Source organism: Pseudonaja textilis, chromosome 2, assembly GCF_049901715.1.
Source record: "Pseudonaja textilis isolate UNSWEBS1 chromosome 2, rPseTex1.2, whole genome shotgun sequence".
NCBI classification, from domain to species: domain Eukaryota; kingdom Metazoa; phylum Chordata; class Lepidosauria; order Squamata; family Elapidae; genus Pseudonaja; species Pseudonaja textilis.
In genome coordinates, this window is record NC_141991.1 from 53,488,558 (window position 1) to 53,508,063 (window position 19,506).

Consider the following 19,506-nt stretch of genomic DNA (forward strand, 5'->3'; position numbering starts at 1 on the left):
GTAAACAAGGAGTGGTTGAGCAAAGCACACACGCTAACAAAGCATGTCCTCCATGCTAGAATAGGTTCATGGAGATAGCATCACAAAGGGAAACTTCCCTCCCCCACTCTTGATGTGCCAGTGTTAGTCTGGCCTTTAAGTCAGGTATCTTTGAAGAGAGAAAATCTGCTGTACTAGTATGGAAACCAAAAATATGTGCTGTAGCAGTCAGCTATCTCAAGTCATGCCAGCAGAAAAAGCTTTAAATGCCTTCATATGTTTGGAACGTTTGAAAATTGCCATAGACTCCAGGAAGTCTAGAAGAACATCCTCCTATTGAATAATTAAAAAAATGATGGAGGTTGCTCAGATACCTCTGGAATCAAGTGATATTATGGTATCAGCCACAAAGCCACCTAGGCCTTGAAGCTCAGGTGTTAATCATGCCATTTAAAAGCCATTTTCTGACTTTGCTGTTGTTTAACATTGCTGATCTTTGCTTTAAAGCCTTCAAGTTTTTGGCCACTATCCAACAGAGCGAGGTGTTTGTGTGTGGGAGAACTGCTTGTGCAGCTAGATGTTGATCTGAAATCTTCCATGCAGCCTTTTGTATTGCTGAAGACACAAGCCAAAGGTTGAAGATGCTCTTCGATGTAGTATACCGTAGCTATTACTCTACTATGCATATACCTTTCTGACCTTTGTGATTTTAAAAGATGCTACACAAAGAAGGAATTCTAATGTTATGTTTTTATGAAACAATCTAAATCTTACATGTATCCTTGCTTCCAATCAGTTTTATTTAAAAGTTAATCCAATTGATTACAGCAGACTTCGTTTCTAAGTGTGTTTTGAGGAGGCATCTTTATGATGCAGAGGTGGCAATCTAGGTCCACAAAATAACTGTTGATCCTATGATGCCCTTATAACATATCTTCAGACCCTGTCATTATGCTACTGAGGCTTCATGGTCTTGTTTGCTGCCAGAATCGGCACCAGAATATATATCGAGAGCTGGAACACTTTTTCTTGGCTGTTATAAATTCATGTTGAGAAATTTGAGGATAAAGAGTTATATAACCTTTTAAATTAATTTTTCATTTTCTTATATAACAACCTCTTCCATTATTGTGTCCTGCAGATGAAAAAAATATAGATTATAATACATGTACATATTACAAAGGGCAGAAAGTTTGCCATTTGTTTTTTCTGACTTTTAGCAATAGCAACAGCACTTAGACTTATATACTGCTTTTATAGCCCCACCGAAGCAGTTTACAGAGTCAGCATATTGCCCCCAATAATCTGAGTCCTCATTTTACAGACCTTAGAAGGCTGGAAGGCTAAGTCAATCTTGAGCCGGTCCTGGTAGTCCGCAGAATTAGCTTGCAATATTGCATTCTAACCACTGTGCCACCAAGTACCACTTGTTACTACATCTTATGCCTCTAATTAACTTCCATTAGAATTTTGTTTCACTAGCTTATCTATTTTGATCAAAAATTAATTCAAAACATTTGACTCTTTTTGACTTTTCTTTTCATTTGATAATAATGGTGAAATGGCAGGCAACAATTCCTGTCAAATTTTATTCCTTTTTAGTTGCCATGATCAAAAGTGAGGATTCAAAGTGCAGCAAGATAGATTAGCATTGGTGTGTTCGAAGATAAGATTGGGGAAACTTAGTTTTAATTGTAGAAAGCAAGTTAAAGTTTAAAGCCTAGTTAATAAAAGTGTTACCTTTGAAAACTTCCTAGAAAAGTTGCTATATAAGTATTGTATAGAGTTCTATATATTCACAGATACAAACATACATACCTTCCTAGAATCTGAATGTTTCTTTTGGAATGAAATGAGACCAAACTCCTGGTTAAAATATTTACCAGTAACTTCTAGTTTCCACTTTATAGATAAAAAATATAATTTTATTTGTTCTATTTGATTTGATTTGTCAAATTGATGCAGATAAACAACTTAGAGGAATAGCAAAAAAATCTCACAATAAATTGTCAACTTATTCCCAGTGACTTTTGTCTCCATCATCCCTTTGGAAAAGTGACTGTAGATGGAGCAGAGTCTAGTTTTGGGGATCCTTGTTGCCCTCTGAGCTTGGTTTCTTTCTTGCCAAAATTTCATTGCCCAGCTACATGACATCATCAGCTCTAGAAGGAAGTTCGTTTGCTCCGTGTTTATAGACAACTGGTTTGCCCTGTCACTGTTGGTGGCAGTGTTTTTGTTAGTTCCTCAATTCAGCTATTTACTGTTTGTTTGTCTGAGTGGGTAATTCCTTGCTGGGCTATTGTGGGTCCTTGAATCATAGAATCGTAGAGTTAGAAGGGATCTTGGAAGTCTTGGAAGGCTCAAGGCAGGAGTCCTTATACCATCCAGAACAAATGGTTGTCCAGTTGTTTCTTGAAAGCCTCCTACAATGGAGTAACCACAACTTTCGGAGGCAAGCTATTCCACTGATTAATTATTCTCACTGTCTGCAAATTCCTCCTTATTTTGAGATTGGATCTCTTCCTCTGATGAGCTTTTGCTCATTGCATCTTGACCTGCCCTCAGGTGCTATGGAAAATAAATTGATGCCCTCTTCCCTATGACAGCCCTTCAAGTATTTTAACATTCCTATCTTGTCTCCTCTAAGCTTTCCTTTTGTTAGGATAAACATACCTAGTTCTCTTAGCCATTCATCATACAATTTACATTCCAAATTTGTTATCATCTTTGTTGTTCTTCTTTGCACCTTGTTAGAAATCTGGAAAGCCTCTTAGAGTAGCTTGGAGCATGTAAGAAAGATACGACAAAGAAAGAAACAAATGGAAAAAGAAAGGTGTTAATCTGAGTGTTTACCTGGTTAATCTGGATATTTATCTGGTATTTATCTAGGTATAGATTGCTGGAGAGCATGTATTTCTGATCTTTTTATTTTCTTCTTAGTTTTTTATTGTTTCTTTTGAGTAATGTGTAATTGTGTATAAAGCAACAACACACAATTGTGTTATTGCTTTACACACAATGAATCAGAAAACAATTCCCTAATCAAGGAATTACCAAGGAGAAAAATATCCATTCATCAACATTGGTAGGATAAGCTACTATATATACAGAATATAAACACTTAAACAGGGAATGAACTTCACATTCACTAGTTCTGTTTATGTTACTTAGTCAGATACAAAACCATCTGTAAGCAAGCAATTAGCTCAGAGAGAATTAAGGACTCCACTTTCTCCATTGTTATATTCTTTAATATAGTTTTGCCTCCAAATCAGCATAAACTGACTTGTTAGTGCTGGAGACGACAACAATTAGATAAACCTCATTTATGCCTCATTTAATGCTCTCCTCCCTTCAGTAGGGATGGCGAATTCCTAGAATTTAAGGCAGAACTTCTGGATCAGCACAGAAAAGACAGAACTTATGATGGGACTACTTTGAGATGGCAAGATTTCCCAGGGATTTCTTTGCCTATACTACAAAAAAAATCTAAGCAGAAGAAAAAAGTAATGTAAACAAATGCCTGCTTCTTCACATGTGTGAACCATAACAGACCCTCCTTTAAAGTACAAATGTCAAGTGACTAGGCTTAAAACAGACTGGCATAGCAGGGTAGACAGTATACCGATCTCTTTCTCAGGCTCTTTTCTCCTCTTCTTCTTAAAGCAGATGATGATCAAAGACAAATATTGGATTACAAGATATTAACACAAATCACAAATTAAATAGATAAGAATTTGGTATTCGACATCCAGATATTCATTCTGGTGGAATCTTTGCACATTGGCATCTTATGTAACTCATATACCCAAATAATCATACATTAATTTCTGCAGGACTTGGTACTTCCCATTCCACTATAGTGTGGGGTGGGTAAAAGGGATTCATTATCGCTTTCTCCCACTCCGCAACAGATCATTTTGGTGATGCTTAGTATGAAAAGCCATACACACATTCTTCTGTAATTCTGCAGCTTTCTTACAAATGGCATGCTTGTTTCTTGTCATTTGCAAGAATGGTGCTTTGGAAAATAAATTGTCCCACTTCTCTTTGTTGTAGTCCCTCAAATATTGGAGCACTACTATCATGTCATTCCTAATCTTTCTTTTTTCTAGACTAGCTATATCGAGTTCCTGCAACCGTTCTTTATATGTTTTAATCTCCAGCTTTTAATGGAACCTTGTGATACCCCACTGCTTACTTCCCACCATGTAGATATAGTACCTTCAAGAACTACTTATTGAATATAGTTTGTTAGCCAGTTACAAATCCATTTGGTGATGATGCTGTTTATAAAGATAATTTAAATTTGACTCTAGTCATTTTCTGAATGAGGTCATTTTCCAGATATCTTGTATTTGATCAACACCCTAAAATTATGTTGGTCTGAAACAGGAGTACTTTTCTGGTTTTCAGTTCAAAAGATTTTCTGCCAGTTTTCTCCATTCTTCCAGTCCAATCTTTTAAATACCCAGTTAATGCAGTTTTCAGCAAAAAAGAGTGCCCAGCTAGTAATAAATGTAGTTATTGCCCTTTTTCTAATGCAGCAAGTCATATTTGGCATTTTGTTAATATTATCATCTTTACCATACATTCTTCCATTATGGGTATTTCAGAGTCTTTCCATTTTTATGCACAGCATAATCTTGCAGCAGTCATTATATCTAAAAAGCAATATTCCATAATTCTTTTCTAGTTATCTATCCATTACTGTAGTCCCAACAAGAAGAGTTCTGGTTTCAATTGAATATTCAAAATAATTTAAAAATTATTTGTATCACTGCATGAATTTGAACTCAAAATTTTCTGACATTTTTGCAAGTTCACTAGGCATAATAAAACAATCCTCTATGTTTTCCACATTTTCAGTATAAATTCAAAGTACTGTTATACATTCTAGATAATTTTTCAGGAGTCATCTATCAAAGATACATTATTTTTACAAACATTCTCTTTTATATTATAATGTAAAATTCAGTCCATTCAGTCAGACATTTTCCCATTTTATCATATTCTTTTACTTCTTCTGTATGAAATTTCAACAAAAATATATACATTTTAGCAATTACATTTTCTTGGTACGTAATTCAATTTCAAATTCTGTCTTGTGCTGTTTAATTCCAAATATCCTGTTGTCTATCTTAAATCTTTCTCTTAACTGTGCACACGAAAGCCATAAAAACTAAATCCCTCTGAAGTCAATTGACCTCCTAATTGTATCTCATATTCTCCATGCTCTTGTTTAACAATTCTCAATAGATTAATTACCGTCTTTGCCTGCTGTTTCTTTTCTATAAAATGCCTCTTGTGCTGAGATCCATGCAGTCTTCTTCAAATACAATCTGGGTTTATATCAATTTCATATTCTCAATATGGTATTTCTAGCATAGCAATTTTAAACAACCATATGAAACTTAACTTTATTGTACCATAGAAAGTCATGCCATCCAAACCTCATCTAGTTCTCCAATTCTTTTATTTGTCAGCAGTAACCACTCCTTCATCCAAATCAAGTAGCAGACTGCAAAACACAATTTCAAGTCAGGCAGTTGCAATCCTCATTATTCTTTTGCATCTTGGACAATTTTACATTTACCCATTTGTTTCTTCCCTTGCCATTCAAACCTAAATAAATCTTTCTGCCATTCAATGATGTCTCAGTTGCCAAAATAGCTGTATTGTTCAAAGCAAAATCACGATTCTCCATAATACATTCATCTTTTATCACACAGATATTCTCCACACCAATGACACTTGTAATTTCTCTCATTCTTCTTAATATCCTTCCTAATTTCCTTCCATGACTTAACATAATTTATATTTGTCATAGCAATACCAAAGTATTTCATATTTTTCTCAATCTTAAAACTTTTTTATTCTTCCATCTTTGTGGTTTTTTGGTTATTATCTTCATTTTCTCATTATTAATTTTAAATTGAGCTAATGCACCAAAATCCTTTAATCTTTCCATTAATCATTCCCTTTCTTTAAAAGTTTTTTTTCTGTAATTATCAGCAAAAACTCATAATTTATATTTCCTTTTTAATCCTCATTCAATGTCTTTCTTAATTTTACAATCAGACTAACAACATTAGGATCTTAGAATCCTTACAGATAGTAAAGTGTAGCAGGTCATGAGATGTTGCATAGCCTCTTGTCTTAAGGGACACAGTCTTAGTTCATAGAGTACTTTTTGGTATTGGCCCACCAGAATGGCTGTGGGCAGAAAGTGAAATGCCCTTAAGAAGCTGTCAGAGATAGCAGTATTAAGATGGCTAAAAAGCTGACAGAGGTAGCAATATCTTGGTGATTTTGCCTTTGGGTCAGGGTGCAGTTTTGTATTCCAGGAGAGGGAGTTGAAAATATCACAGAAAAGATTAACACATTTAAGAAGCTGCCATTTCAGATACCTCAAACAATACATTTCTTACTGAGAACAGGATTGTCTTTGTTAGCCAGAATAGAATGGAATGGAATGGAATGGAATGGAATAGAATAGAATAGAATAGAATAGAATAGCAGAGTTGGAAGGGACCTTGGAGGTCTTCTAGTCCACCCCCCTGCTTAGGCAGGAAATCCTACACCACTTTAGACAAATGGTTATCTAATCTTTTCTTAAAAACTTCCAGTGTTGGAGCATTTACAACTTCTGGAAGCAACTTCTGAAAGCATGGGACTTGCTCCAGTTCCAAGTAAAAAGAGGAAGCTTTGATCTGGCTTTGAATGAACAGAATTGGGACCACTGGAAGACTCATTATCTGAGCAGTGTGGAGAGGTAAATTCATCTAGAGAATGTGCAGAGGGAGGAAACGCAGATGGGAGAAGGAATAAAGCTGGGTGGAATATTTTAAGAACCACTTCTGAGGTTCAGAAGAAGTTCTCTAGGGAACATTAGTTGATTTAGGAATGAGCTTCAAATGAAAATACTTGTATACACTGTGAGAACTAGAATTCACTTTTCTGAACCTAACAGTATCTTATGCTATTAAGGAGTTCCCATATAGCAAATATTATATAATTATGGCCAAGTTTCAATGAAGTTAAAAGCACTTATTTTCCTTTTAGAAAAAAATCACAATTTAAACTCTGAAATCTCTTAATCTACCTAAATCTAAATTAGGGAGGTCTCTTGACAGCAGGGCACCTCTACAATAACTTCAATTTTCATAGAAATTGTGCGCTAAGAAACAGAGGCTAATTTATCGTGTTTAAACACATTTTAGAATCAACAAGTACAGGAACTTTCTGGTTTAATTACATGGAGCTTAGCTCCAAAACCACTGCTACTGTTTTTTCAGAAACTGGGCAAAAGATTCCACTCAGAAGCATTTAAAATATCTGAACATTTAATTCCATTCTATAAAAAAGTTAAAAGGTTATAGTGACATGTGGAGTTTTAAAGGTATGCATTGCTTTCATGAAGTTTTGAGTCAAGTATCTTTTTGAAATGCTTCAAGAAAGATGCTTCTCTTCAGTTCACCTATGATACTGACGCAACAAACACATATAGGTATTCCTTGACGTATGACCTTTCATTTAGTGACACATTGGCACTATAAACATTGACTTACAATCAGTCCTCACATCTACAACCATTGCAATATCACCCAGCTTAGCTGATAAGAATTCAGGCACTTGGCAATTGGCATGTGTTTACAACAATTGCAATATCCTGGAGTTGTGTGATCTCCATCTTCCCAACCGGCTTCCAACAAACAAAGTCAACAGGGGAAGCCAGATTCTCTTAATGACTATATGGTCCAACTGCAGTAATTTGGTTAACGACTGTGGCAAACTAGGTTGTAAAACCAAGTGCAACTTACTTAACAACTGCCTTGTTTAGCAAGGAAAATTCTGGTTTCGATCGTGATTGTAATTCAAAGGTTACCTGTAACCAGTATAGCTCAACTCTTGTCACAATGTTTTGGGAACACAGAATACCATAATAATATACTGAGACTGAGAAGCTAGTTAAAGTAGAGCACCTCACAAAAGTAGTAAAAGCACTTTAAGTTCCACATTCATTAGAGACATTGGAAAAGGGGCAACTCACATTAGATTTGGATCCTGGATCAAGTCAGGTAGTCTCTGATTTTTCCTAAGTTAAACTTTACTATTTCGCAAGAGAACAAACTTGTGCCCGACCCAAATCTTATTGTCAGTGCATATCCCTACCAGCGATATACATTCATCTGTGTCTAAAATGTGTCTATCAAAACTCTCGGAAAAAAGGAAAGGAAAGTTTACTTCAAAGTTGAGGTTGGGAGTAGTGAAATTGGGAGGAAATATCAGAAAGATTTAGACAGGACTTGTTCCAGCTGGCATCAATATACAATCCGGAGAATAGCAAGCTCAACATATGTCACGAGACTTTTCAGCTACTGATCCTCTGCAGCAGCTTACTCAGCTCTTTCAAATGGAGCTGTTGATTCCCTCTGCAGTCATGTCTCCGTCTATCCATGGGCTGAATTGGAACTTGGACACTGTAAAAGTGTAGCCTACTTTCATCAAAGCCACAAGCTTAATCACAGTACAGAACTATGAGATTTTAAAATGAATGCAGATTAAGTTATTGTCCTTGTCCCCTTTTGGGTATGTGCGAAGGGAAAGGTGAAGGATGTAGCAAAGCCTAAAGCATAATTTATAACATTACAATTTGATTAGAATAATGTGCACTATGGTGTCCATAAAGAAAATCATAATCCTTGGAACAGCAGCATTAAATGGTTGCGCTCCCAGTCTAAAATCCTTTTTACATCTCAAGGTATGTTTTGTGCTTCTGAGCATGCAACTTATTCAATGGATGGTAAACTGGAAATCTTATTTAAGTGTCCTTATTTAAATTACCTATAGATACTAGATTAGACTCTATGTGTAGGATTTTCTTGTGATAGATCCTACTTTAGCCTTCCTACAATGCTCTGTTATCAGGCTGTATTTCAAAAATGATTTGAAAGGGCCTTAGAATTTTGAATTTCTCTCTACTATTCTTTAAGAGAGCCAGGTCTTTTAAAACTTCCTAACGATAGGGCTGCCTGCATGTGTAATACAGGCATATTTTTGTTTCTTGCCAAAACCTTGGAAACTTATTTATTTTGTTATAAATGATACATAAAATGATTGTGATAGATAAGAAATTGGACCAGGTATGACCCCATAGCAAATCAACCGGTAAATCGGCATGTAAAAGAGCAGTGAAGTTTAGCACAATGTAATTTTGGAATGTCATGAAAATTAGAAAATAGAAAATAAAGGATGAAAATAAATGTAGAAACTAAGGATAACGGCACTTCTAGGTATAAAATGAAGATATATATTCAAACTTTGTTTCCATTCAACTTTCACTGTGTTCTGTTCAGTATTATTGAAGAGAACAACTGGACATATACACTATTGATTATTCTTAGGAAAGAGAAAAACTGATTAACTTGGAATTGTAAAAAAAAACCTCTGAAACATTCTATTCCACCTCTGGAACATACTGAAATTCTTCTGGTCTATGTGTTTCAAAGTGCTTTGGTGGCTTCCAGGAAAACATCTTCTGGATTAGAAGCAGTTTGAGACGTCTTGAAGATAGGAACAAGCTAAGCCTGGAACACCTCAACTCACTTCCACTTTAGGGGATTTACTTCAAAAATTGCTGAGACATTCTCAAAATGCCTTGATCTAAAAGAGGTTGGGATGGTTTGGAGGAAGGGTATGAATGGAATATTTTAAAGTTCTCCAGAACATTTAATTTCTAAATTGTGGAGCTTTTCACTACCTTATTTGTTCTGTTTTTATTGTTATTTTTGTTTGTTTGCAAAAATAAAGAATATTTCTTGGCATTTAGCCATTTGATCTGAATTGAAAGTCAATGTACTGTAATGGCTCACTTGGGCTAGGAACATTCAGATTCAAGTCCCCTGATATCTGACTTTGGACCAATCAGCTTCACTCAGCCCAACTTATTTCATAGTTGTTTTATGTACTGTATACACACACACACACACACACATTGCAGAAAGAGAAAGGAAACATGGCATATATTTAGATTTCTTCTCAAATTTCTAATATTTTTGTAAGAAAAAGTATTGTTTGATTGCTTCTACATTTCTATCTGTACTTCACTTTTGATGATAGTGACAGTTTTGAATATCTCAGCTAGCACATATTTTTGGATGGGATGCAATGGTTCTCTTACTGCAAAATGGAATATCTATCTATCTGTACGATCATTTGCTATGGTTAGGTTTGTCCAATATATTTTCATACTCAATTTATTTCTTATTTATTGGACTTGGTGAAAATAATATATTTTTAATGAATAAGTAGGTTAACTTTATATTTCAAAACTCGGAACAAATTCTATAAAAAAATATTTCAGAGTTACAATCCTTTTTTTGAACAGAACAATTTGCAAGGAATTAAAATACAATTGAGCTAAATTTGCAATACTTCACAATCTGATAACACAAACCATAACACAACTGCTAGTATAGTGTGTCTGTTCTGGTTTTTTGAAACATGTTTATTTTTATCATTGAAAGCATCATGTAGGTGGTGTAAAAACAGAAATGTGGGTAATTGTACTGGATTGTGAGTTCTTAAATAATTTAATTCTGCCTTCAAATCTTTCTTCCTCCTTTGTTTCAAACATCATATCTTCTTTTCTTTTCACTCCAGATCCTTGAAGAGAACATGAAGTTGGAATGTAAGTGCCATGGAGTGTCAGGATCATGCACTACTAAAACATGCTGGACAACTCTTCCTAAATTCAGGGAGCTGGGCTACATCCTTAAGGACAAATACAATGAAGCTGTTCAGGTTGAACCTGTGCGGGCAAGTCGTAATAAGCGTCCCACTTTTCTGAAGATAAAGAAACCGCTCTCCTATCGTAAACCGATGGATACAGACTTAGTCTACATAGAGAAATCACCCAACTACTGTGAAGAGGATCCTATGACTGGCAGTGTGGGTACGCAGGGCAGAATGTGCAACAAAACAGCCCAGCAGACCAATGGCTGTGACCTGATGTGTTGTGGACGAGGTTATAATACTCATCAATATTCCAGAGTCTGGCAGTGCAACTGCAAATTTCACTGGTGCTGTTATGTCAAATGTAACACATGCAGTGAACGAACAGAAGTCTACACCTGTAAATGAAAGTGTGGCTTTGGCAGGGCAACCTAAAGCCTTGGAGTACACACCTCTTTTTGCACATAAGCTCAGTGTATCTAAATAATACTGTAGCAAAGGCCCAAATGGTTTCCAAAAGAAAATCCAGTAAAATAATCCCATTTCCCCTCCTCCCTTTTTAACAGTGTTTATGTGGATATTGGTCAAAGACTTTTAGGAATAGCCCAAAAACTACACCCAGATGTTTTAAAAGGAACCCAGAAACAAGCTATTTGCCTAATGCAAAACTTTAGCTAACATAAACTATACAAAAATAAAATAAATTGGAGAAATACTCAAATAATCTGGGCCATCCAAACATTACGGACTGCCTTAAAATTCTGGGAAAAGTTGAATTTCCTTGGAGGAGGCATTCATGAGGCCAGATGAAAGGGATCAAAAGACCATGCAACATGCCTAAAGTGTGATCTGAGAAAAAAAACCTCATATTTTAAGAGGGGCTTTGTCCACAATTGGGCAACAACGCACCTGTGTGAATTTCCATTGAAAGAGTGTGGGTTATGCAGTTGTAGGGATTTCTACATTTGTGAAAAACTTCTGTTGGTTGTTCCTTGTATTCCCATTCTTCAGCCTGTGCTAATGCAAGTAGACCAATGGGTGCTTCCCATATAAACACTGGTTTAGCTGCTTTTCTGCTCTGCTGCTGATTTTAACACAGTGTGTTGGGAAATCTCGGCATAATAATTATAGCAATATTTAATCACTTTTGCAGATAAAACTAATATTAATTTATTTAATTAAAAACCCTCTACCACCATTTTTTGGAAGCATTCTGCAATTAAAGTTTAGCCTGCTTTTTTGTGGAATCATTTTTGTAGATTCAGTAGAGGGGAAAACCCTTGAGGTGTATATATTATTGTTTACTTAGGTATTTCTACTAGTTGCAAATGCAGGATAGTTTCTGCAGGTATTAAGTACAAAAGCAGGCATCTTTTATAATTTTTGGGCTGTATGCTGCTAGTTGTCTGGAATCTCAAATTGCTATTCATTCCTCTATATATCACAGTACACAATTTTTCCAATTTTTAAAAAAAGATCATTTCAAAAATCCAGTTGGAAATAATACATGATCTATCAATGCAAAATGCCAGACAAGTTTCCACCTTTGGAAAAGGAACCATGGGATAAAAGAATATATTTTGTAAGAGACTATTTTTATATGAATATTTTATTTATACTATATCTGCTTGTAAAATTCTGTAACCTGTAATTTTTCTCAAAACAGGCAAAGCATTTGTAATTCATAGGCTATTTAACAATTAAGGCCAATTACTTCGTTGACATAAAAAGTAACAAGGTGGTGTATATACAAAATACAAAATGAATTTTCTCTCCGGATGTATGTACAAAGTGGCTCTTTTCCTACAGTTCAATTTGCAGAATATGCAGAACAAGAACAGAGTATGTAGCATCAGTTTTGTCACAAGGCTTGAATTGATGGTTGGAATTAACTGGATGCTCCTTTATCCCATTCAAAGAGAGAAAGAGAGAGAGAGAGAGAGAGAGAGAGAGAGAGAGAAAGAGAAAAAAATCTGAATTAGCTTCCCAGATGCGTCAGTCATTAAACTGTGGCATTATGACTAGCAAATGTGCTGTGTGTGCTGTCAGTTAAACCTCTATATTGTGCTACTGTCAAATTTGATTTTATCAGGGTAAGACTGTGGGTGATGACTATAAAAACTAGCATGACACACATCATCTGATTCTCATAGATAAGGCAAAAAGGGTTTTGTCCAACTGGTTTTTGGCATTTCCCTTACTCTTCCATTCCCTGCCTCCCAAATATTCACAAGTCATATTTAAAAAAGCTTTCAATTACCCATCTATTTCTCCCACCCACTTGCTTCTTTTGTAGTGTTTGGTTTTTACACTTCGGCATTTCCTTTCTTATCCCTAAGATTTTCTAGTGCAATTATGCTCAATTAAATAGTTTGCTTTTGTGGCATCATTGTGATCATTCTGCCAGGATCCATTAGCATTTGATCCCCAAGTTTATAATTTATTAGTATTTCTGGCTCTCTGCAAACTGATACCATGTTATCACCACACAGGAGACAAACTAGATGTTTTGGTCTTTTTCTTTTTCTTTGGGGTATTTAACAGCAGGTTGCACAAGAAACACATCAAAGGAAATTTTTTTAAAAGAGAAGAGAATCTGTTCCATATATTTGCAGTATGTTTTACACAGTGATATGAAGTATTCTGCTAAGGTACTTTTGTGAGGGAAAAACAAGAACATTGGGGACACGCTTCTAATTTTAGGGACTTAAAGAATAGAGTGCTTAAGATGACATCTGTGTTTGTACCTGGATGGACTGTTCATTTCCCTTTCTGGAAGGAAATTTTCTTAACTTCTTAAACTATGTAAAATGCCATTCTGCTAAGCTCTCTCATTTTCCTGAACATTGCTTTCCAAAAACAGCCCAGGTAAGGCTCTTTATATCCCAGGCTGATTTTGATATATTGTTATTTTGAAAAGTAAAGATTTTAGAACTGAGGTAAAATTTTAAAAGGAATTGCATACAAATAGTTGTATCTGACCTTTCTGCATTTAAAACAAAGCAAATACCTAAACCCATTATTCCAATTACACAGGTGAGTTTAATTAAAATAAACTTCTAAATAAGGGTCCAGTGCTGAAATGGCCTACCTACCAAGTTGGGAGGTCAGTCTGTTCCATAAATAGATTGATCTCCCAACCAGAAATTATGAATCTAGTAGTTTATTTAGAGATACTGAATAAAATAATGAACTTCAAAGTTAACTGAAAATCAGCACAAAGCAAATCATTTACAGACCAATGTGAAATAGGCCATTTCTAGCCTTGACATTTTAAAATCTGCTAAACTACAGAAATTGCATACAAATAATATACTATGTAAATCAGGGCAGATATCATACAGTTTAATTTTATTGCATGTAAGCTTGCTGGTCAAGTTAAACTTTGATTGTTACTCCCAAAGGAGCAAGGCCATTGGCCATTTAACACTCCATGGAACATAAAATTTGCTAAATGCAGCTACTGTCAACTTTCTGTCAGAACCCTGAGAGCTAGTCTTATTAAGGTGTTAGAGAGCAAAGGTAAGAGTCCCTCAAAGACAAAAGGCCTATTCTTTTCTGAATAATGTCATTATCACTGAGGAAAAATAAAGCATGGAACCATCATAGAGAAAAAAGAAATGGAAATCCTCCTCCTCCTCCTCCTTCCCCCCCATTTTCATCTTCATCTTCCTGTAGCCTGGCTGCTACTCTATCTCCTGCAGATAATCACCATTACAATTTTACTTAATTTCTTTGAAGTTGTGCTAGACAAGATTATGAGGAAAAGAATTCCAGAATTAAAGCACCGCAGCTGAAAAATACTTTTACAGGAGAAACTGGAGCACTGAGAAGTGTCTTCAGTAAGGATTCTAATAGTTGCAATTTGGAAGAAGGGTATCCTTAGTGTTTCAAATATTCTGAAGTCTTTAAATGAAACTCCAAGACCTTAATTGGAACTTGGCAACTAACCATTGTAGCCAGTGCACTGTTTCAAAATGATGAGTTATTCTCTACAAGCTTGATGCATTTTAAGCTGCTACATTTTGAATTAACTGTAATTTACAAAAAAGTACCTCAGGCATATACAAAACACCACAAATATAAATGGAGCATTAAGCAGATGCCTATTATTGTAGCCAATCATTCCTACCCAGAAAATGGCTAAAATTAAAATCTAAGTGTGATCACTAAACTCAGTTGAACACCAAAATCTAGTTGAACTCCTATGCTGGTCTATGAATGTAATAAATATTTTGATTTGAGCGTCTGAATTTAAGAGGAAGGACCTTTAAGAGGAAGTGAAATCCCATCCAAAAAGGCCACATACTACTTAATCCTACAGGAGAGCAATACATTTGCAACTGTATTTCTGATCTGAATTTAATTTCAATGTATTTATCTTTATTCTGTCCACTATTGATCACCGGGTCTAGTTTAATTTTTCCAGTTTCATTGGAATCTGATAAATACACTGGTGGTGCTCTATTCCACATCTTTTTTTTAAAATAAAGTTTTATTTGGGTTTTCACACACAAAATATAAGTAAAACATCTTTTTTGAAAATAGCATGGTCCCGGGTTGAACTTCTTTATACAGACACAAAACTCAATTTCATGCTCCTTTTTGTATTCTATTCCATATCTTATACTATTTTACATTTTCTATATAGTTTTCCCCTCTTTTAATTTTCTCAATTTTATTTTGATTATTTCATCTCAGTTCAAATCATTATATTTATACTTTTGTCTGTTCTGTTTCAATTTCATATTATCTTTTCTCATTAAACAAATTTTCTCCTGTAGTTACTAATTGGAATATGACACCTTTATATCTTTTAATTACATCCATTCAACTCTTATTTAAACTTCAATATATACCTTAAGTTTATGACCTTCAATATAATACATAATACATAACTTCCAATCGAATTCTGCTTGGCACATTCTTATAATACACACTATATTCTTTAAAAAAAAAAGAAAGATTGTAAATATATGTAATTATAAACCCTCATTTCATTCCAGTTCAGTTCTATCATTAATAATCATTAAAACCATAACATCTTTAACACTTCTTTTCAATTAAATATCATATTTCCTTAAAAATACATGTAATCTCCATAATTAATTTTTCCCTTATTTCTCTTCACATATTAAATATACCTTTTGTTACATTTATTTATTGACAAGCATTCCACTGAATTACGACAGCTATTTTATCAGACATTTTAATCATACATTGTTTCATATTTTCTAAAATTATTTCTGCTTCTAATATAACCATACTAAAGATGTACCTTTGCAGAATCCCTTTTTCCATTAAGTTTTCACCCATTATCTCTAAATAGACCCCGTTTCTCTATATTTTGCTTCTGTCCTTTATAACTTCTTTTCCTTTCTTTCTTCCCTCTCATCTTCTCCCTCTCCTTTTTACCCCCTTGTCTCTCTAGTTCTAATTCTCTCTTCTGCATTTCCCTCTTCTGTTGCTTTCTGATTTTATAGTAAATTTTTCACTCTATTTTTTTTGGAGTTGTTTTTCCCAATCTTAAACTTTCCATTCTCTTTCCCCCCTTTCCTTTTCCCCCCCACCTAAGATTACTTGTTCATTAAAGATGGCTTCTTCTTTGTCACAATCTTCTTGTTCTGCAGGCATTTCTTGTTGTTTCTCATAATTCCAAATCTCCATTTCTAAAAACTGAAATACGAAGCCAAAAGAACCTCTCCCTTCTTGTGCATCTTCTTTGTACTTTTAAAGTTCCATTTTCAGTTCTTCTAAAAGTGGAGCCATTTTAAAAAGTTTTAAACAACCACCCGATTGATTTTAGTCATTCAAAACAATAACCAAGAATCCAGAAATCATCAAGTAATCCAGATAGTCCCGAGTTATATCTTCTTATTTCTTTTTTGACTTTCTCTTCCTGGGATTTTTGTGATATTTCAGTTAGAATGTATCTTTTGGAAGTCTTGTTGAGATTTTGCTATAAGTTCTTTTTTAATTCCAGGCAGTCTCCTCCCTTCCAGATCCTGCCCTTTTATTCTTCCTCTTTCCTTTCCTGTTTTCAAAAGCTTTTAATTATCCAGAAATCTTTATTATCCCTTTGACTTTTTATTTTCAGCATTAAATGCCTATTGATGTCAAAGTGGATTTTTTTCCAATTTCTTGCTTAAATCTCTTAGCTGACAGTATAGGAAAAGGAGAAAACCAAATCTTTTCCCTATTCTCTCTCCTTCGTAGCTTAAAAATCCTCTTAGGGAACAATGTTATTGTTTTTTAACAGTTTCAATTCCAGGATACCTTATTTGTTGCTTTTGCTGTTTGACCCGGTCAACCAAAACTTTCTCTTCTTATCTTCCTCCTGCACATTCTTTTCTGGTCGAGTTCTTCTTTGTGGTGGCCATTTCTGACCATCGCTGCAACCGCCTTCGGGAAAGGGAGTAATGGCCAGCTGGGGAAGAGAGATGCGGCTCTCCTCAACCTTGCTGGCAGTCTCCCCCGTCTTCACCAGCTCTCTGGGGTGGCTTAGCCCCCAAACCAGCCAGCTCAGGGTGCTCCAGCGGCGAGCATGTATCGAAGCCTTGCAGAGACGAGGTTTCGGTCTGCGGCTGAAGAAGCTCAAACCGGAAGTCCCCCTATTTTTATGAGTTAAAATTATTTATCCTAATATTAGCATAAGCATATAATCTTTAATTAGAAAGTTTGTGCTCAGGATTATAAATTCAGATCTGAAACAAATACTTTAGTTATTTTAATTCAAGCTTTTGCTTGATTTAATGTGACATTGTGATTTCGCAAGAAAGGGCATCTAAAGAATGTGTGAACTCTCAAATGCAGCAATGAATATTCATGGAAGAGTATTCTAAATTGGTTGCTCCTAGAAGCAAGTTAATTAGAAAAATATATAAACACATGAAGTTTAGGCACATTCAACCCAGTGCTCTTCTTGCTGGTCATAGTTTTGCCAACAAACATTGTTATGCAGCACATGCCAACAGGTAGCTCACAGTATTTAACACACTACTTGGATTGTATCAAATGTCACGACCCATTTAGCTCAGAGCCAGTCTGAAGGATTTGATCTCTTTTTCCCTCCCAATCTCCTATTCTCAATTTTTGACACACAGAAATCCCCAATTGGTTACTAAGGGAGTAATCTGGAAGTTCTTTGCATTAAATGAAAATAGTATCAAAGCACAAAGAATCAGAACATCCTAGAACAAACGTTAACGATATGCAAAAAATTAGTGCCAGTGTAACAAGGCATGGTTTGTTTACCCTAAAGAGAGTTGGAGATGGGGATGGGAGGGGTCTTGTGTGCTCTAGAAAAGTTGCCAAAGTCCTGCAGACAGCCAATTTTCTCACTCTTATCATTCCAGCGACACTACTTTTATTCTAAAAAGTTTATGCCTGTTGCTGAAACTTTTCATTTGGAGAAAAAAAACAGGAGTTTCTGTACACTGTGTGCTCCTGGAGGAAACATAGAAAAGAAACGTTAAAAAAAGCTAATCAGTTTGGATCTTATTAAGAAATCCATATCATGGTTTTAGTTAATTACTGCATGTTAAAGTAGCAGTTCATAGCTTTATTTTTTTTCCTGATACATTAGTCTCTTCTTTACTTTTTAGAGGATTCAACTTAATAGGGGTTTTACTTTTGGGAAAAATATTGTCAGGAAAATTTATCTACATCTATCTATCTATCTATCTATCTATCTATCTATCTATCTATCTATCTATCTATCTATCTATCTATCTCTATTATCTATCTATCTATCTATCTATCTATCTATCTATCTATCTATCTATCTATCTATCTATCTATCTATCTTTGAAGGAGATGGGAGATTTAGAAATAATATATATATAATACATATAGGAATATCATTTATGTTTATATTTCATATTTCTAAACCTCTCATCTTCTTCAAAGAGGGATTCTAAGCAGTGTACAGCAGAATTCAACACAAATTACAGTTTGAAAAATAAAATGAGTGCTAATATATATACATATTGATGAATGAAGAACAAGAGAAAGGAAAAAAAGTACAACCCAAATTGAGAATTATATCAGTACCCCATTTTTAAGCACTAAAATATTTGGCTAAAAACCTCATATGATTAATTTATTAAAGGGATTATTTTTCCATCAATGCGCCTCTAGCTGAGAAATACTTCCTAAACCTCTCCTCCAAAAACCCATTCCTTCTTTTTAAATGATGCCTGTTTGTGTCCTATGGACAGAGGCAAAGATTCTCTCAAGCAGAGCTTGACTCCTGCTGGCTTCATAGATGGAGCAGTGTAGTTTTTGTAGCAAGAGTGCAGAAGAGGATTGCCACTGCCCATCTAGGCAATGGTTTTCAGCTTGCCAGTCAAGCCTACAGCCTGGAATCCCCTGGTGATCTTACATTCAAGGACGTAGCAGGTCCCAATTGCTTCAAATTTTTGATACCAGCCCAAGTGGTGAAATGCTGTTCTACAGATCGTGCTTTACTGAGACTGAAGTGAGAGTTGAACCCAGTCAGACTCCCATCTCCCTAAGATGTTTAGCATTATGATGGATGGAAAATCCCTCATGTGTTGGATTTTGGATGGATTTTTTTCAATGAATGCAAAAGAAATTTCTTTTTCTATTCAGCATCACAAGTATCCTCCCTTTCTGGAGTAACTCCCAAATCTATGAGAAAATGCTCTCCTTTTGATGGCAAGCTTCAATGTTATACAACACATACAATGTTATACAACCCATACATTAGGAATCTGCCTGGCTGACCCACTCAGTGGGTGCAACATGAAGGAAGAAGAGACCAAGTTA

At 35.1% G+C, this 19,506-nt stretch overlaps 1 protein-coding gene across 1 annotated transcript in view; it reads left to right on the forward strand.

Annotated features, from left to right (window-relative positions):
- Nucleotides 1-13,448, forward strand: part of WNT7A (Wnt family member 7A) — a 43,403-nt gene extending 29,955 nt beyond the window's left edge. Inside the window, exon 4 of the mRNA XM_026721405.2 lies at nucleotides 10,645-13,448. Within this exon, the coding sequence (XP_026577190.1) occupies nucleotides 10,645-11,124 (480 nt within the window). The 3' untranslated portion in view covers nucleotides 11,125-13,448. The remainder of the gene's footprint in view (nucleotides 1-10,644) is intronic.
- The last annotated feature ends 6,058 nt before the right edge of the window (nucleotides 13,449-19,506 follow it).